This window comes from Ursus maritimus, unplaced genomic scaffold, assembly GCF_017311325.1.
Source record: "Ursus maritimus isolate PB19 unplaced genomic scaffold, ASM1731132v1 scaffold_2, whole genome shotgun sequence".
Taxonomy (NCBI): Eukaryota; Metazoa; Chordata; class Mammalia; order Carnivora; family Ursidae; genus Ursus; species Ursus maritimus.
In genome coordinates, this window is record NW_024424452.1 from 30574362 (window position 1) to 30600018 (window position 25657).

Genomic DNA, 25657 nt, shown 5'->3' on the forward strand with positions numbered 1-25657 from the left:
GAGAGCAGATAGGAGAAAGCAAGAAAGCTAAGCACAGCCTTGGAGCACTGGCCCTGAGCCTCTCAAGGTTCCCTTAGCAGCCGCTCTTACTGGTGGGAGAGGAGCGTGCTGGGAGCTGCCTTCACGGCGGGGGCAGGGCTGGCAAGTCCCACCAGCAGCTGAACCCTCAGTGATGTCCTCCTTACCCCATCCTGCCAACAGGCCACAGACGTGTGGATGGTAGAGGGAGGGGCTGGCTTCTGCACAGGACAATGTGATGCCAAGAAGCATTGTTCGTCTCTGAAAGCTTGAGTTTTCTTCTGTACCAGGCTGGGGTGGTGCTTCCTGAAATATGCATATCTGTGGCAGCTCCCCCCCCACACACACAAAAGGGCATGTTTCTAAGGAAAATCCCCACAACTTCTAAGAGAGATATCCCCCCCCCCGCTCCCCCTCCCAACGGAGTGTTTACATGGAAGCTCGTGTGCTGAGCACAGAACATTCTTATGGGGTAATGTTTAACCAACACGTGGTCGGCGGCGTCACTCTGGTCCTGGGTGGCTCAATGAGGACCAGGTGAGGGAGCCAGCCTTCCTCCTCATGGGCTTTGAAGGAGGCCGAGCAGCCCCCCTGCCCCTTCCCAGAGCCCTGCTGCCCATCTCAACCCCAGTAGGGAAAGGGCATCATCCTGTTGTTACCTTGAAATAGCATAATGCTCTCTTTCTAGACTTTTTTTTCTAAGCTAATAGGGAAGGCAGGACTTTAATTCTTTGGGGAAAAAGTGGTGTTTTAAGCAATTTCTTGGTGCCCATAGAATATGGGCTCAATCCAGGTAAAATAGTCATCCCAGTACCTGTTATGATTTGTGAATATATTTTCTTGCTCACGAATAGACAAAAAATATGAATGTAATGTCCTGGAAAGTGGGGGCTGGGTCTCATACTTGCAATCCCCACCCCATTCAGAAGCCCTGGCATTTTCGTGTGTAAACAGTTTTCCCTGATACCGAAATCTGAGATGGACCCGACAGTATAAAGTTTCGGACACACTATTCCCAAACCTCAGTGGGGATAAGGACCATGGGGGAGCTAGATAAACATGTAGACCTCCAGATCCCACTGTGATTGATTGTTTGGTTGATTCATTGATTCATTCATTTTATGACTGTTTATTGAATTCCTACCATTGAGTAGAGTTGGTAGATTTAGCAAATAAAAATGCAGGATGCCCAGTTAAACTTGAATTTCAGAGCAACAACCTATCATTTTTTTAGTGTAGGTATGTCTCGTGCAGTAGCCGACACATACGCTTAAAGAGTGCTTTGTTGTCAATCTGAAATTCACATTGAACCGGGTGTCTTGTGTTTTATTTGGCAGCTCTCACTGTTCCTGGCAATGGGGATGTCGCATGGACAAAGCAAGGCCCCCAGCTTCTTGGAGTGGACATGCTAGTGAGGGAGATGGACAAACAGCTCGCAGAAGGAGGGATGTTGGAAGTCGGGGTGGCGGGGTACCATGTCCAGGCTTGTCAGGAAGGGAGCACATGTCACCTCGCCATTGGGTCCTGCCAAGTCTGGAAGGGGTGTTAGCGCAGCCCACCCACAAAGAGGCTTCTGGAAGGAGAGGGGCACCCTGAAAACTAGAACTGCTCACGGTGATGGGGGGGAGGGGAGTGGACGTGTCAGCCACAGTGCGGTGATGTGTGTGGTGTACTCTCGAGTCTGGTGTGCCTATGGTCAGCCAAGTGCAAGATCGGGTTCCTTCTGGTCATGGACAGCACCAGTGTGGCCGACTTCATTCGTCCTCTCGTGCTTTCATTTTTTATTATGGAAAACTTCAAACACATGGAAGACCCCCATGGACCCAACACAAATATCACCATTTTGCCAGTCTTTTCTTGTGATGACCTTTTTCTGATTTTGGCTTTATTTTCTATTGAAGTATAACACTCTTACAGTAAAGTGTACAGCTTGATGAATTTGGATAAAGGTTTTCTGCCTGTGTTTACACCTAGGGAGGCCTCCATGCCAATCGAGATACAGAACATTCCCAGTCACAGGCTCTCTCCTGTCCCTTCCTGGCATCTGTACTTTCATCAGTTGTAGGGCATTATATTGGGGGAAATATTTCTATACATAAGTAAAAAATTTTGAGTCTCTCTCTCTCTCCCCTCTTCTCCCATTCCTTCCCCCTTTGTCCCTTCTTCCTTTCCTCCCTTCCTCCCTTCCTAGTTTATTTACTGACCTAGTTACTAGAAAGGTAAATTCTGGATTACTAAGAGATCTAGAACAACCTAGATTAATTCAGATTAAAGTAGATTCAGAGATGAGCTTTTTGGATTGTTTTGGATGATTTTGTTCATCTTAAAGGCCTTTCTCCCCTTCCCTCCGTACCTCTCACTGAACACTAATTGGCCGACTCTAGAGGCTGCTGGAGATTGGAAACACAAGCAGCCTTGGCACTTGCCCCTCACCCATGTTCATAGGGTCCTGGGTGACCTGAGGTGCTCAAGCTGCTTTCCCAGGGTTGTCTTAGGAAGAGAGCAGCCCCTGTGCCATGGGCTGTTAAGGTTGAGGAAGGAGTCATTTAAGCACCCAGCCCAGAGGCGCCTGCTTCCATGACACACCCCGCATGTTCTCCACAGACACTGCAGGAGATCTTCCAGGCAGAGAATACCATCATGCTTCTGGAAAGGTCCATCATGGCCAAGGAGTGCCCACTGAAGGTGGCACAGACGAGGCTGGAGTGCCGGACCCGGCGCCCCAATGTGGAGCTGTGCAGGGACATCCCACAGTTCAAGTGAGTGGGGGAGGCCAGGATGGAGAGGGGTGCGTCTGCAGAGCTCCCAGGAAACCTGGGTCTGAAAAATGGACCCCTCTCCCACCACCACCAATCAGGACATGTAGCCCCACAACTCGACATGACACAGCGGGGGTCTGGAGTTCTGGGGTCCCCTCAATAGCTTCCCCCACCTTGTGCTCTGGGAGCCCTCCAGCTTTCCCCTGAAAGCTAAGGAGAGGGAGCCTCCCAGGCCAGAGACATGGCCTGTGGCCTAGGGTTTCTTCTGCACCCCGCTGCCAGCCCAGAAGAGAGGCTCCAGCTCCCACCTCCCTTGGTCTCCATCTCCCTCTTGTAAAGTTCTCTGTGAATGCTGGAAGAGTTTAATCCCGCCCATCCCGCTTTGTGAAGGGGTGGCTGCTCCTGTTGACACAGGGCCCCCTCGCTGGGAGGGGGTGAAAAGCTCATAAAGCCCCAGAGCAGGGGTTTGTGAGCATGGGGTCGGGGTTTGGAATGGGATGAGTGCCAGGCAAAGGAGGAAGAGGCCATCAGACATGGGAATTTGTGTGACCAGGGGAGGCCCCTTGGTTGTGTGGGCCCACCATACTGGGGGCCCTGTATCAGCTCCCTGTTGCCACACAGCAAATGCCCCACGACTCAGTGGCTTGTCCTCATCCTGAGCTAGATGTGTGGAGATGTGAAGAGAGCTGGAGAAGTAAAGAGAGGGAGGAAGAGTATTCTGAGAGAAAATGCTGGATGGCTCCAGGTGACACTGAGTGATGTTTGCACAGCCTCGTTACTGCCAGATAATCACTCAGGAAATGGCAAATCTGGGTGTGTATGTTGGCAGGGAGCGGGCAGGGAAAGTGACCCAAGGCTTTGAATTGAAGGCCTGGCTACCTGCTGCTGGCCTGGAAGCTCTTCATCCCTGGAAGTGGGTGCAGGGTCCAGGGCCCCACCCCAGCTGGTCTGGAAGGGGTCCAGGTCCCTGCTGAGGGCTTGGGGGAAGCTCTCCCATTCCTCCTGCACCCGTCCCTGCTTCTTAGATGCTCAGGTTGGGTTCCAACACCGTCTGGGTCTGAGGGCTCTCTGATAACCCACCCTGGGGGACTTACACGGAACAGGGCTTTCGGGGACCAGGTTTGTCCTGGAGAACCTACTACTGTAGGACAAGCTCCCCACCTCCTTGTCCACCAGCTGTGCTGTTGAAGTGGGGGAATGGGGAGCAGGGATGGGACACGTTGGGCTCAGGAGTCCCAGGCGGAGTGCATGCGTGTGTGCACACAGACGTGTGTGCACACAGACGTGTGTGCACACATGTGTCTATGTGTATCTGCATGTCTGTATGTATCTGCGTGTGTGCTTTTGTGTGTGCATGAGTGCATTGGGAACTGAGCAGATAACAGGACTCAAGCCGGCTGCCTCTCTAGCAGTTGACCTGTCCCATCTATGCATTACCTTCCTCACCCCCCATCCTTTCTTTACCACCGCTGGGCCTTCTTTCCTGTTTCTTCTATAGGTAACCCCTGCCCCTCTGACCCTCTCTCTTGGGTCAGCTCCCATGCACGCCCATTCCTGAGAATGAACACCCATTTAAATTTACATTTAAATTAATTAACAGAAACAAATGTGACGACTCAGCTCCTTGTGTCCATGAATCACATTTCAAGTGGGTGGTCAGAGGCTACCATATTGGACAGCACGGAACATTTCTGTGGCTGCAGAAAGTTCTGCTGGACAGCTCCGGGCTACAGCCCCAAGGAGCAAAGAGGTTCCAGGCTGCTCTGTGACCTCTCTCTAGCACAGGCCTGCCACAGGCAAGCCCACCCTGATATCGAACTCAAGCCCTTCCAGTAGTGTGTTCCCTGGGCCTGAACCAGAGGTGGGATCCACACCATAGCCCCGCCATGGAGCTGCCATCCATCACAGCTCACATGGCATGTTCATTCCCTAGGCCTGCTGTAACAAGAATTTGTTTGAGTATCTGTTTGCAGTTCTCACGGGTATATACCCGGGAGCGGAATTGCTGGGTCATATGGTAGGTCTACATTTAACTTACCGAAGAACCGCCAGATTGTTTCCCTGAACATCCTGTTTCTTCCTTTGTGCCCATCACCCTCAGCCGCTCCCCGTCTGCCTGTTCTTCCTCTGTCCTCCCTGCTCCCTGAGCCTCGTCTGTCCTGCAACCAGCAATCTCCAGTGCCTGGCCCAGCTCCTGGCACCTAGTAGGTACGTCAGTGCTGATCGCTCGGTGAACTGTGCCTTCTCCTCTGCTCTGGCCACAGGCTCGTGAACGAGGTGTTCACCATCGACGACACCTTGCAGACCCTCAAGCTGAGACTGCGGGAGACACAGGACACGCTGCAGCTGCTGGTAATGACCAAGTGCCGGCTGGAGCACGAGCTGGCCATCAAGGCCAACACACTCTGCATCGACAAGGAGAAGTGCATGAGCATGCGCAAGACCTTCCCCAGCACGCCGCGCCTGGTGGGCTACACCTGAGCCGCTGCTGCCAGCCCCTGGCGTCCTGCTCCGCGCCTGTTCCGTGTGCAGCATAAACGTTGGAAAGGCAGAAAAACAAAATAAAGTGTCACTTTCTCCTTTTCCTCCTATCACAGAAAAAAAACCCAAATTATATAAATATATATATTCAGAGCCAAAATAAACGTGCCCAAACCAAAGATCCTGGAGCTCATTCCTGCTGCAGAACCGGCCTCATGGCAGATCTGGGAGGAGACAGACTGATTTCTCGGGGATGGAGCATTGTGAGGTTCTCGGCATCCCTAGGAATAGAAGGGGGCACATTTTTTTGTTTTGTTTTGAAAACTGTTTGTGCATTTAGGAGCACAGTGTAGACCACGGGATCCAAAGATTGGACGGCGGAGCTGAGAGTCCAGAGCCCAGCTGTCGCCTAGGAGCTGTGTGGCCTTGGACAGGCTCCCGACCTGAGTACCCTCATCTATAAAATGAGGTCAGTCCCAGGCGGAGGCAGCTGTCTGCTGTGTGGGGCAGGGGCAAAAAGCTAGGATTTGGAGCCAGAAGTCCTGGGTTTGAATCCCAGCTTTTTGAAATTGTTATGGGAGGAAAAGAGGACATTAGTTCTGTGGGTGGGGCAGGACGAGGCAGGTGAGGGTCAAGGAAAAGCTCTAGGAAGACGTGACATTGCTTGAGAACGTTAAACATGGAACTCTTGCACGACCCAGCAGTTGTATTCCTAGGTATATAACCAGGAGCACTGGAAACAGATACTCAGAAACAAAAACAGAAACAAAAACATAACACTGGTACATGGACATTCATAGCAGCGCTAAGTACAATAGCTCAAAAGTGAAAACAACCCAAATGTCCATCAATGAATGGAAAAACAAGATGCAGCCTGTCCGTGCGATGGAATTTTATTCTGCGTAAAAGAAACAAACACTTGCTTCAACACAGATGAGCCTGGAAGACATCACACTAAGTGAAAGAAACCAGACACAAAAGGCCACATATCGTGCGGTTCCATTTATATGCAATGTCCAGAATGGGCAAATCCCTAAAACAGCAGCTTACTGGGTGCCAGGGAGAGGGAGGGGGTGGGGGAGGATGCCCAGCTAAATGCCACAGAATTGCTCCCTTTACATGGTTAATTTTATGTCATGTGAAATTCACCTCAATTAAACAAGATAAAGACAAGTCCTATTGGATCTGAGTCCTGAACGATGACGAGGGCAGGAAGAAGAGGGTGGGCTTTCTGGGGAGAGGAAGAGCCTGAATAAAGGCAGGGAGCTAGGCTCCCAGATGCAGAAACCCTGGGAGAGGTGTGCGAATCATCTTGAAATAGTTTCAACTTTTTGTCCTGAGGTCGGTGTTTCTCAGAGTTCATTATTCACATCGGTACTTCCCAGAGTTTACTATGCATACACGGGGTGCCCTCAGACTGTGTTAAAAATGCAGATTCTGAGTCAGGAAGGCTGAGGCTGAGCCCGAGGTTCTAAAGCTCTGACAAGCCCCCAAATACTGCTGATAGTCCGGGGACCACACTGGGAGCAGTAGTAACACCTCCACTATCTGCCATAATCAAGCATCACCTTTACTGTTATTCACTCCATCTTTTAGGTTGTTGCACTTAAAAATTTTTTTAGATTTATTTTAAAGGCAAATTTGTAGCATGAATGCAGACAGGAACCTGTGCCCAGGGTTGAACAAAGCAAAATATTGTTAATGATGTCTGGTTAGGAAGTATTGTCTGCCCAACGTGATGCTGGCTGAAGGCTTCTCTCCTTTTGTTCAGAAGGGAGATCAGCAAGTCCTAAAGAGGTGTTAAAGACTGCCTACCATCCAGCGTCCAGTGGAGACTGCCCTTGAGGTAAGCTTGCTTGAAAGAGGACAGAGGGTCAGTTTTTCTACAAATGAGTTTCATTCCTGTTTCAGGCCTTGAAGGCATGAATCTAGGCATGTCTGCAGGCGGGGGGAGCCCATAGGATCTTTAATGTGGGGATGTGAAATGACCAGATTGGTGTTTTAGAAATAATTTCTCCATGCAGAGGAGTCAGGAGGAGAGAGAAGTTGGAGGGAGGGAGAAGGGGGTTTGGGAACCCATCTGTTAGAATTTAAGGCAGAAGGACAGACAGCTGCAGGAGGCACATTTGTGGGGCTGAAGCCACAGTCCTTAGACTGTGGCTTGTAGGAGGCAAGTGGAGGTCAGGATGGGACAGAGAGATGCCCTGCCTGGTGTGAGGGGGCGGTAGACAGAGGCAGGGACAAGTCACAACTATCCTTTTGTGCCGGGAGTGGGAATCATCACCCAAGGGATGTCCTGGTGTAAATATCTGAAAGGCAAGTGGAAACGTGGTGTTGGAGGTTAGCTCAAGAGGGAGGCTAGCCGAGGCTGGGCTTGGGGGCTGGGGAGATACCCAAAGCCTTGGGAAGAGATGAGCTGGTGCAGGGAGATCCTGAGAGTGAGAGGGGCGCTGCTGGTGTGGGCATAGGACAAAGGGGCCCAGAGAGCACAGACAGGGGCCAGCAGAGTCCAGGCGATCGCAGACAGAGGGGCAAGCGTGGGGATGTTCCGAAGAATAAAGAAAACCCTTTAGAAGCAGGTGTGCTAAGTATCCCGCTGGCCGGGACACCCACGTGCATACAGTTTTGGAACGCAAATTGGCAACACGCGTCAAGAGCCTTAAAAGGTCCACACCCTTCCACTTAGGAATGTCTTTCTCAAGACTCTCTTTAGGAAACTATCCCGAACGCAGACCCAGCTGGACGCGTTAGAATTTATGTATCGTAAGAGACCTCTGAACGCCGTGTCCAGCCGCAGAGAGAGCAGCTAAGCAAAGTACCGCACAGCCGAGTCATGGGATAGTGAGTAGCTACGAGAGCCGTGCCAAATGCTTGAATGCTGAGGGAATGTGCTTGTGAGGCTGAAAGCCCAGAGGACAAAAATGTGATGTGAACCGATCCTGAATTGCGTCAAAAGTGCACAGGAGGAAAGATTGTATTGAAATATGCTGGTTGTGCTCAGAGCCGATGGTAAGCAAGCGCGGGTTACTTGTTTATAGGACGAATTATCTGCAGTGAACATGTGTTCCTTTATGAACCGGGAGGAAGTGCTTTTATAAATAGACTTTATTTTGCAGTAGTTTGGGATTTATAGAAAAGTTGCAGGGAGGACACAGGCGGTTCCCGTGTACCCCTCGCCTGCCTTGCCCTGATGTCCGCATCTTACCTTGTGGTGAGTTTGTCGAAACTAAGAAATGCACATCAGTGCGTTAATGATAACAAACTTGCGAGTCTGTTTCCGTGGGTCGGCCTCCTTCTGTCCTCAGATCTGACCCAGAGTAGCACATTGCATTTAGTCATTAATTCCCCTGGGACAGTTTTTCAGGTGGTCCCTGACGTCGTGACCTTGACGGTTTTGAAGAGTACCTGTATTTGTAGGGGTTTGAAGGTGTTCATCACATGTCTCTGAATTAGGGTTTGTCTGATGTTTTTCTCATGATTCATCTGGGATTACGGGTTTGGGAGGAAGACCACTGAGGGGAAGTCCCCTTCCCATCCCCTCATATCAGGGCGTTTGTGACATTCTCGTGGTGGATGATGACCTTGGTGATGATGAACGATCTCTTGGGGAAGGTGGTGTCTGCCAAACTTTCTCCACCTTATGTTCCTGCTTTTCCCTTTCCATACTCTAGGAGTAAGTCATTAAACGCAGCCCACGCTCAAGGGCAGGGGGATTAAGGTCCCCATCTTGGAGGGAGAGTATTTATATATATTATTCGTAATTCTTCTCTAAGTATGTTCCTTTACCCTTATTTATTCTATCATTTATTTGTATTCATGCACTCCTGGATGTTTATTTTAGGCTTTGAGTTATAATGTAATACTGTGTTATTTACTGTGTCCCTCCAATCGTTCGGGCTTTGGCTATTGGGAACTCTTTCAGGTTGGTTCCTGTGACCCTTTGACACATCCCCCACTCTTCCGTCTTTTGAGGACTTCCTTACTTTCCAATCCTACAAGATGCTCCAGGTTCCTCTGGATTTTTTCCCCCCGTGCTCCATCACTAGAATCAGCCATTTCTCCAAGGAGCTCTGGTTTGGTTTTTGTCTGTTTGTTTCTTTGTTTCATTTGTTAGGTTTTTGGTGTTGTTTGTGTGTGAGTGTTTTTTTGAGAATAATATTTAGAAACCAGGGTCTGGCGATGTGCGTCAACTATACTCAAAGAGAAAAACTGGGGGGCTCCTGGGTGGCTCAGTCTGTTAAGCATCTGCCTTCAGCTCAGGTTGTGATCCCAGGGTCCTGGGATCGAGCCTCGAGTCAAGCTCACTGCTCAGTGAAGAGCCTGCCTCTCCCTTTGCCTCTCCTCTCTCTCTCATGAATAAATAAGTAAAATCTTAAAAAAAAAAAAATTTTTTTTAAAAGAAACCGAGATCTGAGTCCTGGGTTTGCTCACTGTTAAGAATGTTTTCTTTTAATTTAAATATTTTATTTATTTATTTGACAGAGAGACAGCCAGCGAGAGAGGGAACACAAGCAGGGGGAGTGGGAGAGGAAGAAGCAGGCTCCCAGCAGAGGAGCCTGACGTGGGGCTCGATCCCAGAACACCGGGATCACGCCCTGAGCCGAAGGCAGACGCTTAACGACTGCACCACCCAGGTGCCCCAAGAATTTTTTTTAAACCTTTCATTGTGATAAAATCCACATAACCTAAAATTGACCTTCGCAGCAACCGTTTTAAATGTGCAGTTCGGGGGTATTGGGTACATTGGTAATGCTGTGCAAACTTTACCATCATCTCTCTCTATAACTCTTTCCATCTTATAAAACTGATACTCTATACCCATTTCACACTAACTCCCCACACCTCCCAGCCCCTGAGTGCCACCCTTCTCTTTTCTGCCTTTATGATTTTGACTATTCTACGTCATACACATGAAATCGTACGGTATTTGTCTTTTTCGACAGCTTGTTTTCTCTTCGCATCATGTCCTTCAGGGTCATCCATGTGGCAGCATCTGTCAGAATTTCCTTCCTGTTTAAGGCAGAATGGTATTCCACTGCGTGGGTCTACTATACTACGTTTTGCTTCTGCGTTCCTCTGTCAACGAATACTTGGGTTGCTTGCATGTTTTAGCAGCTGGGATGATGCCGCAATGAACATGGGCGAACACCTAGTTCTTTGAGAGCCTGCTTTCAGTTCTTTGGGATATATACCCAGAAGAGGAATTGCTGGGTCCTATGGTAATTCTCTTTTTAATCTTTGGAGCAACCACCATGCTCTTCCCCCCAAGAATTCCCATTTCCCCACATCTCGGTTACCATTTATTCTCTTCTGGGCTTTTGACAGTACCATCCTCATGGGTGTAAAGAGGTATCTCACTGTAGTTTTAATCTGTGTTTCCCTAATGATGAGTGATGTTGGGTGTGCTCATTGGTAAGAAAACTTTTAGTAGGAGAAAAAGAAGGACTACCAGGCTTGGTGCCCAGGAAACTTTGGGTGAACTGTCATAAGTGATGGCGGGGGCAGGAGGTGAAGTGGAGGGAATGGGGATACCCTGAGATTTTGGTCACCTGCGTACCCTCAGTCCCTGCACACAGTGGGTGTCCCATAAATACTTTATTGAGTGACATATAAATGGCCAAACAAGCATATATGAATGCATATATATCCATCTTGGACCGGTGGGTTGTTTCTGAGTTTAAGGAGAAAAAGAGGAGGGTAGTTGCATGTGGATGTGGGGAAGGTAAGTCTACCAATCCATATGCTGTTTACAACCCAAGAGGCCAGTGATGTGGGATCCCAGAGTGGCTCTCAGAAGCTGGCACACTGACCAGCCATACAGGGTGTCTCCCCATTGCAGCCCAGGCAGGAAATCCCAGAGACGAGTGCTGGCTCCCTGCCAGGCCTGAGAACAAATTGAGAGAACTTGGAGGATCTCCCAGTTGACTCGCTTTCCCTGTCCTCTCAGAAGGGATACTGCCCAGCTGGCTCCAGAGGATGCACCACTCCCTAAACGGGGTGTGTGTGTGTGTGCGTGTGTGTGCGTGTGTGTGTAAGCATGTGCTCACACTTCTAGCCTTCTCCTGCCTCCACGACCTAATCCAGCATTTTAGCATTTTTCAGAAGACCAGGTATGCGCTGGAAATCCAGCAGACTTTGGAGATAAAGTGAGAAACCACAAGAAAGGACATGGGATTGAAGATGTAGGAACTGACAAGGCTAATGGGCCTGGACCTAAGTCTCAGTTTGTAGGAAGCCTTCAAAAATGTGTTGAATTCGTTACCAACATTGAAATAACAAATTCTGCATTACAATGTTTTTTTTTTTTTTGCCTCTCTCAAAGATGGGCTTATCTGACTATCTCCCACCCACATTCCCCACGATAGCTGATACACTGAGTTCCCAGTGTTGATTTTGCCACAGTCCCCACTCCTCCCTATTGCCACACACAGTCCTGCTTCACCCCTGTATCTTGCCTGCTGACCACTTAGGCAGCTGATTTTATCCCTCTACCTTGTTGAGGCTCCCTGAAAAACCCTTTGATCCAGCCTACAAAACTGAGGCTCAGGGGCTAGAGAAAGACAGGGGACCTCAAGCATGGGCCACACAACTACAGGGGAAGCTGATTTGGGGTAGGGACCAAAGTGCCTGACTCCTGTCCTGTTGACTTCCTGTGACACCATGCTTCTCCCCTGTGTTCATTGTTTATCAGTTATTATTGTACCAGACACCAAAAGCGACTCTCCTTGCACTCCACTTCCCACTCCATTAAAAAGAGGAGCATGGGGTCTAAGAAGTAAAGCCTAGAGCTGTAGGAGACCAGGACACTTATGAATCTGAACGCCGTTGTGTGTATTCTCTTTCCCAGTCCTGCTTCAGTAATTCTGCAAACCGAGTCCAGGAAAAGTATAGTAAAGCCTCGATAGTAATGCCCTAGGAATGCAAAAGTCCTGGGGATCTTTCCTTTTCTGGTTGACAAAGGTGATCCCAGAGGCCCCTTTTCGGTTTGAAGCTTCGAGATCACAGGATATTTCTTGTGTGAATGGATGGAGCTGGTGAGGGCCTCAGGAAGGATACTCTCAAGCCCTCCTTTTTGAGAAGAAGAAAGCCCCATCCAGAGAGGCACAGTGACTTGCATACAGTCACACAGCAAGTTAGAGGTGGAGCCAGTCCTCTGCGTTCTCTTCAGATCTCCCAGGCCTGCTGCCGGAAACCCTGCTGAGGGGTCGCAGTCCACTCTCTTGCCCCATTAGGAGAGCTGACGGGTCACACTGGCTCTGTCTGTGCTGAGGGTGACCTTGAAGGCTACAGGAGTTGCACCGTCTGGTCTGGGAATGAAGGTGGTTGTGACTTAGGATGCGTGCACGGGCCAGCTGCCCTTGGAAGCTGCCTTACCTGATATGAAGTCATCTCTGTTCATTTGTTCGTTCGTTCATTCATTCATTCATTCATTCATACCTCCATATGACACATTCCCTGAGTGCCTGGCACATGCCAGCACCTACCCCAGGCCCCGCAGCCCCAGCAGTGACTACACCAGGCCCAGTCTTGCCTTCATGGGACCCTGTGCCACAGTTGCCCATCAGTGTCCTAGGGGGAAACAATAGTGTTTTGCTGAGAAGTCAAGTGTGATTTTAGAAAATGGGCTTTGAGTATATTCTCCTCTCTTAAAAAAGTGAATTTGCAGGGCCTTCTTTTACTCCTGTTCCCTGAAGCTGAGCTCTGCCACCTCCATGGTGGGGGCACAGGGACCATCCTCCCTTGGCTCCCCCTGCCTGGGCAGCCTCTCCAACTCTTGCTTCACCCCAGGCCCCTCCCCTGGTCTGTTCACCCACCCCACGCCTTGTCCTTCCACCCTTGAATTCCCCCAGAGGCTTCCCAGGTGCAGTCTTCCCCAGCCTCAGTGAAGGCTGTGACCAGTTGCAGACTACCTGTATTTAAGGAGGACAACATGATCAGTTTTGGGTTTTTTAAAGATTTTATGTATTTAAGAGAGGGAGAGAGAGTGAGCAGGGGAAGGGCAGAGGGAGAGGGAGAAGCAGACTCCCTGCTGAGCACAGAGCCAGATGGCGGTGGGCAGGGGCTCCATCCCAGGACCCTGAGACCAAGACCAGAGCCACCCAGGTGCGCTAACGTGATCAGTTTTAACATATGTATTCACCAAAGAAACCGTAGCCACAGCCAAGATAGCGAATGAACCCATCACCCTGACAAGTTTCCTGTGGCCCCCACCCTGGTCTTACCCCTCCCTCAACCGGCTGATTATTGATTTGTTTCTATCACTAGAGATTAGCTAGGATTTTATGCAAATGGAGCCGTACATTGTATACTCCTTTTTTTTTTTCCTCTCGCTTTTTTGCACTCCGCATAATTGTTTTGAGATTCGTCCTTGTTTCATGTATCAGTAGCTGGTTCCTCTTTACTGTTGAGTAATCCGCTGTCCCTCTCCTTGTGGTTTTAGTAAAACCCAGGGCTCCATAAGCCAGCAACACCTGCCCCGCTCACTAAGCACAGGAGATCCCATCCTCCCCCTTCCTCCACGGCTCCTTAAGCCCATGTGAGCATCAAGACATGGGCAGAAAAATGCATAATGCATCTCAAGCAGCGTTTAAATGACTATTTAAGTGTCGGTGGGTGCTGCTGTGTTCAACCGATATGGTATTGAATTGATACGGGCCTTCTGTTGTTACAGATTTTTCTTGACAAATCCTGAAAACAGGGACTTTCTGTCATGGGTGGAAGGAGGCCTCTTAATCGTTGCTTAAAAGGGGGGTGTATAATGTCATGGGTAAAAGCCAGACTTTCAAGTTAGATCTGTATTCTTTTTTTTTTTTTTTCTTAAGATTTTATTTATTTATTTGACAGAGAGAGAGACAGCCAGCGAGAGAGGGAACACAAGCAGGGGGAGTGGGAGAGGAAGAAGCAGGCTCATAGCGGAGGAGCCCGATGTGGGACTCGATCCCATAATGCCGGGATCACACCCTGAGCCAAAGGCAGACGCTTAACCGCTGTGCCACCGAGGCGCCCCTAGATCTGGATTCTGACGTGGACTCCACTCTCTCCTAGCTGTGCTGCTCTTGGGAGAGCCGCTTCACCATGCTGTTTTCTGCCTCTGTTTTCTCATCCATAAAATGGGCCCAATAAGATTCTTCCATTGTTGTTGCCCAAACACCCTTTTGCAGGTGACCATTAAGACCAAGTATAACCCGCACAGGAAGGGTATTCAGTAGTAGTTTTTCATAAGCAGCTCACACTTATGGAGTACTGCTCTGTGCCAGACAGTTTTTCGAAGTGCTGTCTCACGTAATCATCGCTCAGCCCTGGAACACGGGTTCTATTTGCATGTCCTTTTATCGACGGGGAAATAGAGGCGCAGAGAGGTTGAGAAATTTGCCCACAGTCACACAGAGAGTAAATGGCTGAGACAGGACTTAAGCCCTGCTGTGGGACTTCAGGGTGTGAACCGCTGACCACAGCCTCCCAAATGAAGGAAAGCTATGCCAAGGGGGCTCGAGAGTCAGGAGGGGTCTGGCAAGGCCACTGGCAAAGGCCAGCCCCCGAGAACAGAATGTCCCCCCAGCCTTACTCGCCCAGCAGCTGCCCTGGGGAAGAGCATTTCTCCTAATAGTCATAATACTTGGAGATCACCTTCTGAGTGCCAATGAGGTGCCAGGTGCTTTACCCTGTGTCCCAAGTAATCCCACATGTATGCTCTAGAGTAGCTGCAGTTTTGGTCCCCATTTTACAGAAGGGGAAACTGAGGCACAGAGCAGCTAGGTCGCTTGCCCACAGGGACACAGGATGAGTTGGCACTGGCCCCCAGGTGGCTCCCCACTGGTGCTCCCCACCCCTACACACACACACACACACACACACACACACACACACACACCAGCCAGCATCAGGCAGCGAGTCGCTGGGAGGGAGGCGGCTGCATTGTTGGCCTTGCCCAGAAATGTCAATGCGTCACCATCATACAAAGTCCTGGCTGTTTGCTCCTGTCGTTCCCGGGGCACTCTTGACAAGTGTCCCCTCACCAAGGCTGAGGGCGGAGGGGCAGGAATGGGAGGCAGGTTCAAAACACGCAATTAAAATTCCTAAGGAGCTATGTGAAGTCCTTCTATTCCTCCCCTAAAAACACACAGAACATTCTTGATCTCTATATCAGGCTAGGGGCTGGACTTGAAGCCTCTTGCTGCACCTTCTAGGGTCCCATGTGACTGCAGACAGGCTCCCGGGAGGAAGGAATTCGGTGTCCCAGAGACAGCTGGTCCTTCCCTCCTCCCCACCCAACTATGCTGCTTGGGATTCCTGGCGCTCTTCTGGGGGCAGGCATGGGTGTGGGCACCCATGGGGAGCAGAGCCCAGGATAGCCTGAGTGGAGGGCACCCAGGGGGCTGCCAGCCCATCTCTCCACCCCCCGCTACCACCACATGCCTGGTGGGGAGGGAAAGTGTGCCCCGGCTGGGCTTTGGCGGTCTCAGAAGTTGAGGGAGACCCATCAGCCCAGGATATGAGTCAGAGAACTGGCTTCCCAAGGGACGTGTGGCCTCTTGTCCTGAGAAGGGGTCATCCTGATGGGGAATTGAGAAGCAGGCAGGGAAGCCTTGAGCGGGGCACGACTGCAAGCAGGTGCTCTCTCTTAGGTTCTCCTCGCTCTTCCCGCCCTGGGGAGCAGGGGATGGGGGTGACTGCTCCAAGGATTCAGGCCTCCTTTGGAGCTGATGAAAAGGTTTTGGAACTAGCAGAGATGGTGGGAGCACAACGTAGCGAATGTACTAAATGCCACTGAATTGTGCACTTTGGGGGATTTTAGGTTTTGTGAATATCACCTCAGCTTTAAAAAAGCGAGAGAAGGAGAATCAGTTATGGCCACTCCTTCCCTCCAACCTCATTTTCCCAAGTAAACGTCTGTGTGGACTCTGGAACATTTCCACTAGATACAAGAAAACATGTTGATGGAAAACTTGGACAGTATCTTAACATTTTATGTAATAAATCAATGCACACACATAAATGGAAGGAGGCTCTGGGGTTCAGGGACCTTCCAGAAAAGGGTCCGCATGCTCAGGAACCAAGGACCTCCTGACACTTTGCTCCTGACTTGCCTCACCTGGTCCCCTCCCTGTCCCCAGTCACCTGCCCAGGTGCTCTGGGCTTCTGTCTTCTGTCACTCCTCTTCCCCTTTCCCTACAGGCGAGAGGGAGTCTTTCGCCTTCTCTGTGAGTCAGCATGAGGGTTAAAAGCGCTCACTGCAAGGGGGTCTGAAGCCCCTTTGCCTGGGTTTAAATCTGAGCTCTCCAGCTCACTCTCTGGGTGACTGTGGGCAGCTCACAATCTGGGTGACTCTGCAGTAGCCTGAGACTTGATTTCCTCATCTGTAAAATGGGGCCACTGTTGTCATTGTCGTTGTTTCTACTCACAGGGGCTCAGCCAGGATTATTTGAAATAAGGTCTGTGAATTGCAGGCCTCGAGACTGGCATACAGCAGGGAGTGGCTCGCTGGTCCTACTTGCCCAATATCAGTTAGGGACCCCCTGCCACCACTTTGAGAGCTCTGGGGGGGTGGATGGTGGGATGGGACGTTCACTTCAGAGGCCTTACTAGCAAAGGACTGGCTGATTTAGCAAATGGTGGAGTAAGTTTGATGAGGGGGCCCTCATTCCTGCCCCTGGGACGGGAGGAGGGGGAGAGGGTTTGAGGCCTCTAGGAAGGGGTTGGAGGGCGTGCTCACCCTCGGAATGGAAGGATGCGGAAAGCTGATGTATCCCCACCCTGCCTCCCTGTCCTGGTTTCTCATAAACCCCAGCCCACTTGGCTTTACCCAGAAATGGCTCCCAGAATGGGGGTCATTCCTCCCTTCTCTCCCCCTCTAACTGGTCCGGGAGTCTTACATACGCTAAACAGAGAAGTAAAGATGCTGGTGAGTTGGTGGAGGCCCCCCACACCTTATGGGGGTGGAGGTGGGGAGATCACAGATTAAGAATTAAGGCAAAGTCTTGGCCCCGCCCCCTCATGGCTGTATGTAAATAAGGCCCAGTCTGTGGCCCCGCCCCATGAGCCGTGCCACGCCCCCCAGTCCCTGAATGGACAGGTGGTGCTCTGTGCTAACCACCCTTGGCAGCGCACTCCCCTTGGGCGCTGTCCACCTTCCCCAACTGCCTCCTCCTACCCACCAGCTTTTGCAGGACAGGAGGGGCTGCAGACCCCCCAGCTCCTGGCTGCCAGCCACACCACAGGGCATGAGGGTGTAGGAGAAGGGGCTCAGTCAGGTAGGTACACAGATGAGGGGGAGCATGCCCCGGCGGGGCTGAGTGTCTGCTCTTATGCGTTCCTTCCCCTTGCATTCTGTTAGCATCCTGGCAGGTGACCCCAGGGGGCAGAGGAGGTGGGTGGAATGGGGGGCTGGTCCTGGCACTAGCTTCTAAGGGGCAAGGGAGCCAAGGGTAGATCTTGGCAGTGGGACTGGAAAACAATTCCTCCCTCCAGAATTCCCCCCCGCCCCATGAGCTGGGCTCTGAAGGTGGCAGCAAAAACCAAGTCCAAAGATTCCTGTCTGCCAAGGCTGGCCTCCGGGCTACCTGGGCTCCCCCTCCTTCCTCTGCAGGGCCCCACAGGAGGAGGGAATTAGGAGGGAAGCCTGATTTTGCCAGTATGGCTGTAGGGCTCTGCGTGCATATCAGCTGAAAGAAAAATCCTTCAAACACCAAGCATGTTGGCTCCTCTTGCACAAAACCTTTCCAGAGCTTTCCAGTGCTCCTGGGGTATCTCTCCCACCCCAGCTTTCGCTCTGTTCCACCTCTCCAGCTCCTCCTTCCTCCTGCGCTCTAACCACACTGGCCTCTTCTTTCCCTGCAGGGCCTTTGCACATGCTGTCCCCTCTTTCACCCAGTTACCAGTCTTGTACTTCAGCACCCACCTCTTCAGCCTTACCTGCTCTGCGCTGGGTGCTCTCAGTTTCCTTCCCTTCCCAGTGCTTAGCTTTGCTTAGAATTCTCATTCCTTGGGGGAACAATAATGAGACTCATAGGAAGTACTTTTAAAAATGCAGGTGCCTGGGCCCTTCCCCAGCCCCGGCATCAGAACCTGCCATTTCTTGGTGCCCCTCAGGGGATTCTGTCCAACACTGTGGGTGGTCGCTGTCTGCACCCCTGCTCAGCTCCAAGTGCCAGGAGGTGGGCGCCATCTTTTTCTTTATTCTTGCAAGCCTACCTCCAGCACAGCGTCTGGCAGGTGATGGGCCTCCAGAAATACTTGTTAATGAGTGGCTGGCTGCAGAATGAATGGAATTAGTTCCAGTGATGAACTTTAATTCAATTCCAAGTGTACTTGTTACCCTGCCTACACACAAGATGAGCTCACCAGGAGAATCCCAAATGGATTGATGCCCCCCACCACCCAGGAATTTGAGCTGAGAGAGAGTGAACCGGACACGAATAAACCCAAGCTGAGGTCTGAGATAGAGGCAGGTTTTCAAGGAGGAGCCTGCCTGTGCTGGGAGCCCCCAGTAGAGGCCAGAGGCGTCCTGGAGGCCATCCCGAGTTTGCTAAATCCACCCCCTTCCCTGGGAAGGCATCGTCCCCCCAACACCCACCCCAAGGCAGGTGGAGGCAGAGGAACTGTTGACATTGTGGGGAAGTGAGGAAACAGGCCAGAGTAGCAACAATTATAACAGTAACAATCATTAAGGTACACATTTTTGGCACCCCCATAACGCTAGGCCCTGTTCTGAGATTATACAAGTTTGCTCTTGCAACCCAGTAGCTGCTTGGACAGAAACAGTACCTTCATTTCCTGCCCTGCACTCGCTTCCTCTCCCTTCCGTCACCCTCACCTGTGCTGCGTGTTAAGCTCTGAATCGGGGCAGCTCTCTCTCAATGTGTGTCCTTGATGTCAGACCGCTCCCTCTGCCCGCCGGTCTCCCTGCAAGAGCTCATGCGTCACATAGAGCTCTCGATTTGGGGTTCTGGAAACATCACCGCTGCCCTGGAATGGGGGACCCCTCCGTCTGCTGCACAAATGCAGGGGGAAGGGGGAGGGAGGGGTGCAGCAGAGGGAGCTAGCCCCACCCCAGCTCTCCTCTGTCCTGGCTCCCACCCTGCAGCAGCACCCACGATGCAGCTGCTTGCATTTCAGGATTTTGAACTTGGCAGGATGCCTGCGAGGTTCATTTCTGAGGGGGCAGAGAATGGAAAGAGGCGGAGGAGCAGAGGCTTTCCCAGTGCCCTGCCCAGGCTGGGATGGATGGTATCTTCCAGATCAAAACGCAGCTGCTGGCACCCAGGCCTTCAGGGAGTACCTCCCCCCTGGTGCAGCAGGGGAGGGATGGATATGCAAAACAGGGGTGGGGGGGCAGGCTTTGGGGGTGGGTTGCCCTGCAGTCCCTGAGCCTGGAGGGGTTACTATCAGACCTCACCCCCCCCCCCACCCGACTGAAGGGACGTGTTTCTGAGCCGGGTGGGCCGTGCTGACACTAAAGGCTTGTTTGCCTCCTGCCCACACTTGCTGAGAATTGCCTTAGGCTGGGCACCCGGGGCTGCTGCTTACGCCAGTGCCTGGGCTAGTAGGCACCCTGCTGCCAGGTCTGCATCCCCCTGCAGCTCTGAGAGTGCCCCAAAGGGCAAGGACCCCTGGGTGGTGACCTTTGGGACAGGGTAGGGATGGACCAGAGCGAGCCGAACCCCTGGACTTTGCCAGACCTGGTAAACAGGGCCCCCAGAGGTAAAAACCTCTGCCCCAACCCCCTGGAGTGGGGACTGTGCATGGCCAGGTGGGTGAACCGAGGGTGGGGAGTCTGTGGACCAGCCCACCCCTGAGCAAGGCTGCCAGAAACAGTCTTAGCCCCGTCCTTCCCCTTACCAAACCTGTCCCCCAGTTCTGGGGGGTCCAGAAAGGAGGCCCCCTTGGAAAATTCTGGGTCAGTCCAGGATTTGAAAAGAAAGCAGGCAGCAAAGCATTGCTTTTGGAAGGGGTGCTGGGGTTTCATCTGGGCTGGGGTTGCATGGGTCTGGAGGGGTGAGGTGTGTTCACAGCCAGGAGGTCACCGCATTCCTGATCCGATGGGGGGGGAGCACACTGTGCCAGCAGAGGGGGAAGGGCAGGGTGGTTGGCATCCCAGATTCTGACTTTGCCCTTTTGGTTTGTACAACCTCACTAGGCCTGAATTTCACAAGGGCCCTGTGTTCCATTTAATGGTCTGTCTGTGCACCTTCTCGAAATTCTTAATTTTGAACCAGGGGCCCCGCATTTTCATTTTGCACTGGGTCCTGAAAATTATGTGGCTTATCCTGGTCTTAAAACTGAAGGAAACAGTGGTGGCTCTAGAGTTTCTGTTTAGGGGATGCTTTTCAGTGAAAGGCTGGTTGGAAGTGAGAGCTGGATTAGTGCTGAAGCTGTACTTGGATAATAATAATGATGGTGCTGAAGACATTACAGTCTTACAGTGCTTATTCTGTGCCAGACATCATCCTAAATGCTTGATATGAATTAACTCATTTCATCCTCACAATACACCTCTCTATGATGAGAATCACTCCTATCCCCATTTCACAGCAGAGAAAACTGAGTCTTGGAGAGGTTGAGGAAGTGGCTGGGTCAGTCCTGGGCAACTTGGCTCCACAGCTCCTTGCCTCCCACTCCCATTCATTGGTGTTTAAAGGGGGTTTCTTGTGGACAATATATGATTGGGTCTTGTTTTTTATCCTACTCTGATGATCTCTGTTTCCTCACTGGTGTATTTAGACCATTCACACTTAGTATAATGGTACAGTTGGATTAATCTCTACCATGTCTGCAACAGTACTCAGAGTACTTGTTCTTCCTTTTAAAAGAAATCTTCCCCTCCTTTTCTGTCTTCTCTGTTTTTAATTGTTTTATATGATTGCATTTTTTCCCTCTTCTCTTTGCCTATGAATTATACTTATTTAAAAATATTTTTAGGGGCGCCAGGGTGGCTCAGTCGGATCACTGTCTGACTCTTGATTTTGGCTCAGGTCATGATCTCAGGGTTGTGGGATCAAATCCCCCGAGTGGGGCTCCGTGGTCAGCAAGGAGTCTGCTTGAGATTCTCTCTCTCCCCCTCTCCCTCTGCTCCTCCCCCTGTGTGTGCTCTCTCTCTCTCTCAAATAAATAAATCAGTCTTTTAAAAAAATATGTATTTTTAATGGCTGCCCTAGAGATTTTGCAATATACGTTTACAGCTAATCTCAATCCACTTGCCATTGCTTCACAGAATCTTCCCACGCTCTCCCTCCCCTCCCTTACAACATGGCTGCCACTCATGTCCCTTCCCAGGTGCTCCAGTCACCCAACATGTTACTGCGGTTACCCATCATTTACGGCAGGCATTCGATTTGCCAAGCCTCACGCGACCTTAAGAGGTGGGGCTGTCTGCAGCCTCATTTTGAAGGGGAATCGACGAAGGCGTGAAATGTTTAACAAGCCTCCAGGCCACCGCCAGTAAGTGGCAATGCTGAGCTTTGAACCCGGGTGTCCTCCCCCTGCGTAGTAAGCAAGCCTGCTTTTGTTTCGTTGATAACATTCCATGTCATCCAATGGAGCCAAGTTTTCTAAAGAGAGTTTTATTCTCATTTTTTATGGCATTTTCAGTTCCTATTGTCCCGGTCAGTGCATTATTACAAATAATAATGCTTTGGAGAGGTCGATGGAGATGGGGAGCCACCAAGAGTATTTGGGTTCTGGCCTCCTGTGTTGAGGACTCCTCGAATCACGCCCTGCTCCCCTGTAGGCTTAGAGGGTGGGGCTTGCAGTCCCTGCCTATGTGGCATGATGCACGGAGGGCTGGGGCACCCTATGTAGAAACATGGGCTTCTGCTCCCCAGGGTCAACATGCTGGCCTGTGTTGCAAAACCTCTCTGCAGAAGAGTAGATCTCTGGATTCTCAGTCTAGGCTGTTCCCTAGTGGCCCAGGGGTTGCCCTTGGAGGGAAGCCAGAAGAAGCATTCTGGGGACCTTGCCTGCAGGAGCTCGACCTCCTGAGCCAGCCCAGACAGCACCATTCTCAGGGACTGGCAGGAAGGAGCTGCTTTCTATTTGTAAACAGTGGCCATGCCCTGCTGTCACCCTTCCTTCTTCCTGCCTTCCCTGAGCTTCACCCCCTCTGGCAGGGAGAAGGAACCTGACCAAGGGTCCTGGGGCAGGAGTGGGCAAGACAGTCCCCCCCAATCCCACTGGGCTGATTTTCCAGGCTGGCGGGGATCCCCCTGCAGGGGCATCTGGAGTCAAATCTGAATTCCTAGGGTAGACACAACCCTAGCTGATCTTGGAGGGGGAAGCCTGGCTAGAACAGAGGGGACCTGAGGACCTCCCTTCAAAATGGTTACAGAGCTGGGGCTCTGGGGCACCCAGTGACAGGCCAGGAGAGTCCACACTGTGTTAGGCATGTTTCTGATGACCAGCATCCATTCTTCCTTCTGTCTCCAGCATCCCAATTTCCCTCTGAGGAACCACCCCCTCCCCCACTTTCTCAAGTATCCTCACCCCTCTGCTCCAGGAGACAGGTAGGGCAGACTTGGCCTGTTAGCATAATCCATCCCCAGCCACCACGCTGGGTTAAGTGTCCACTGAGAATCAGCCCTGGGACTTTTGCTGGAACTACCTAGAGAAGACCTCTGTGTGCTGAGCTTGTTGAACTGGTCAGATGTAAATTCGGAGCTGCTGGCGGCTGACTTGACTGCCAACAGAGGGAAAACAGAACCCAAAGATGATTTTTAAAAATGACATTTTGTAAAGAAAAGAAAGGATGAATTATTCACTAAATGGAACAATTAGCTACACATTTAGGGGAAAATTAAGTCAGATCCCTTCCTCATATCACAGACAAATAGTTCCAGTTGGATGAGAGAAAAGAGGATTAAGAAGTGAATGTAGTAGAAGAAATGCAGGATACTTTTTGATAAACTTGGGAGTGGGCAAAATCTTAGATTTCCCTGGATTTCCGTGACATGAAATCCAGAAGATCCCCAAGGAAACTGTTCACAGATGGGGTGCATAAAAACAGAAACCTATGTAGCCAAAGAGACCACAGAAAAAATCAAAAGGCTGATAATGATTGGGAGAAAGCATTTGCAATACTGCAATGGACAAAAAAAAAAAAAGACGTAAATGCCTCTAATTACGAAGAAGGCTCCAACCCAAACTGGGCAAAAGACATGAACAGGCAGATCACGGAAGAAGGGTCAGCCAGACCATTGTTTGCTGCTAGGAGCACTGGTCCAAAGGAGTACCTCAGGGAAGGGATTAGAAATGATGTCATGCATGAACTGTTAAAGGAAAGGAAAATATTTAGCCCAGAAGGAAACAGGTTAGAGTGGCATCCTCCAATAAAATATAATGCCAAATGCATAGGAAATTTTAAATTTTCTAATAGCCACTTAAAAAAAAAAAACCCAAAGAGAAACAGGAGTAATCAATTTTAATGACATATTTTACTGAACCTAGAAAGTGTCATTTCAGCATGTTATCAACATAAAAATTATTTATTGGCTTTTGGTACTATGTCTTGGAAATCTGGTGTGTGTATTATGTTTACGGCATGCCGCAGCTGGGGCCAGCCTGGTTGCCATGTTTCAAGTGCTCGACTGTGATAGATGGCGGCAACTACCATACTGGACAGCGGGTGTTATCGACTAAGTGAATGGATCACAGACCTGGGGCCGTGTCCTGGCTTTCTCATTTGCTAACTATGTGACCTTTTTGATGTTCCACATCTTCCTTTGAAAAATGGCACTATTGGGTCGTGTGGGTTTTAAATGGAATTCACATAAGGCATCTGGCTTAGTGGCTGGCCCGGAGTTAAGAGCATAACAGTTTATTTGTAGTTACTCATTGTTACCAAATAGCTGATCAGTCTGTAAGCACAGTGAACAAAGAGAAAACCAACCAATCTAACACGTGTTAGATTTTAATGCAGCCTAAGAAAAAAGTCCACGTCCAGTCCTCCAGGCGCCAGCCCCATGTGACCTTGGAGCACCAGAAGAGCTAGCCCTGTGGAGAAGTGCTTAAGTGTAAAATAAAACACCAGATTTCCAAGGCTTGGTGCAAAAAATAGAATGTAAAACATCTCACTAAATTTTAAAAATGTTGCTTTATGGGCTGATCACAGGTGTTAGAAATGTTGGGTTAAAGAAAATACATTATTAAAATTAATTTCACCTATTTCTTTTTACTGCTTGCGACAGCATGAATGTGCTCACATTATAGTTCTATTGCATGGTGGTGATTTTAGGACTCTGCAACAGTGGGATAGAATGCTTTGTCGGTAGTGAGTTCCCCATCCTGAGAGTGCTTCAAGCCGAGGATGCATAATGGGGAAGAGGGGGTGGCATAGGATGAGACAGAGCTGGGGACTTGTGGGTTTCTTGAGCTCCTAGCCATAGAGGGGCTCCTGGGGCCACAGTCCCGCACATGCTGTCAGGCAGCTGACTGTGACCGTCCACCTACAGGTGACCTAGAAATCTGCCCTCCCTCCCGCACAGCAGGACCCACCTCTTCCGCACAGGAGTCCAGTATGACATAATGTTGGCTGGGGGCAGTGGGTGGCCAGAGAAAGGACGGGGCCCTGCCTGCTTTCTGTGTCCCTGTGGTTTAGAGCCGCTCAAGGTCACCTCCGTGAGGTCCCCCTTCTCCCCTGCTCCCGGTGTCTAGAGGGAGCCCCCACACCCCCATCACTCTCTGCTCATCCCCAGATCCTGGGCAAAGCTCCCACGTGGGGGAAGTTCTTGGCTGCCTGGACACATGGAGAGGCCCTTGGAGGGAGTATCTTAGCAGACACAAAGCCGGAACACCATGTCCCCCGCCCCAGCGGCCAGACAGCTTCCTCCTCAAAGCCTGAGTCCCGTGTCATCAAGGAAGGGCCAACCCGAGTATTCGCCAGTTGGCGCAAGGGAAGCAGAGGAACCCAGAACCAGAATGAATTTTGCTTAATAGCGAAACCCACAAGCAGCAGGGTGGTGTGGCCAGAGCTCAGCCTGGAGGGTCTGCTCCAGCCCCAGAGGCTATCCCATTATCAGGAGACCTTGGGCAGGTCCCTTCCCCCTCTTGGCCTCAGTCTCCTCATTCACCAGAGCAGGTAGGGGGACACCAAGTGGCCTTTCCTGTTCTTAAATCTGGGGATCTTGTGACTCATCCACATTGGTTCCTTAGCTCCTGTCTGGGGCATCCTCTTATCCCTGCTATGCTTGTATCCAAATCTCCTCTTCTGTAAGGACTCCAGTCACCTTGGATGAGGACCCACCCACATGACCTCATTTTAACTTACCCCTTCAAAGAGCCTGTCTCCAAACATGGTCCCAGGCTGAGGTGCTGGGGCCTAGGACTTCCACAGATGAATGTGAGAGGGGAGCACGGTTGGGCTCAAATCACCCTTGGAAGGCAGGGAGAGCCCCCCACCACGCCCCCCC

At 50.8% G+C, this 25657-nt stretch overlaps 1 protein-coding gene across 4 annotated transcripts in view; it reads left to right on the forward strand.

Moving 5' to 3' along the window:
• Positions 1 to 5437, forward strand: part of TEKT5 (tektin 5) — a 49921-nt gene extending 44484 nt beyond the window's left edge. For 3 of the 4 annotated variants that reach the window (XM_008696900.2, XM_008696901.2, XM_040635332.1), the window contains exons 8-9: positions 2623 to 2777; positions 5042 to 5437. In XM_008696900.2, coding sequence (XP_008695122.1) covers positions 2623 to 2777; positions 5042 to 5258 — 372 coding nt within the window. In that variant the 3' untranslated portion in view covers positions 5259 to 5437. The remainder of the gene's footprint in view (positions 1 to 2622; positions 2778 to 5041) is intronic. The other variant, XM_008696902.2, reaches the window with a different exon arrangement.
• The last annotated feature ends 20220 nt before the right edge of the window (positions 5438 to 25657 follow it).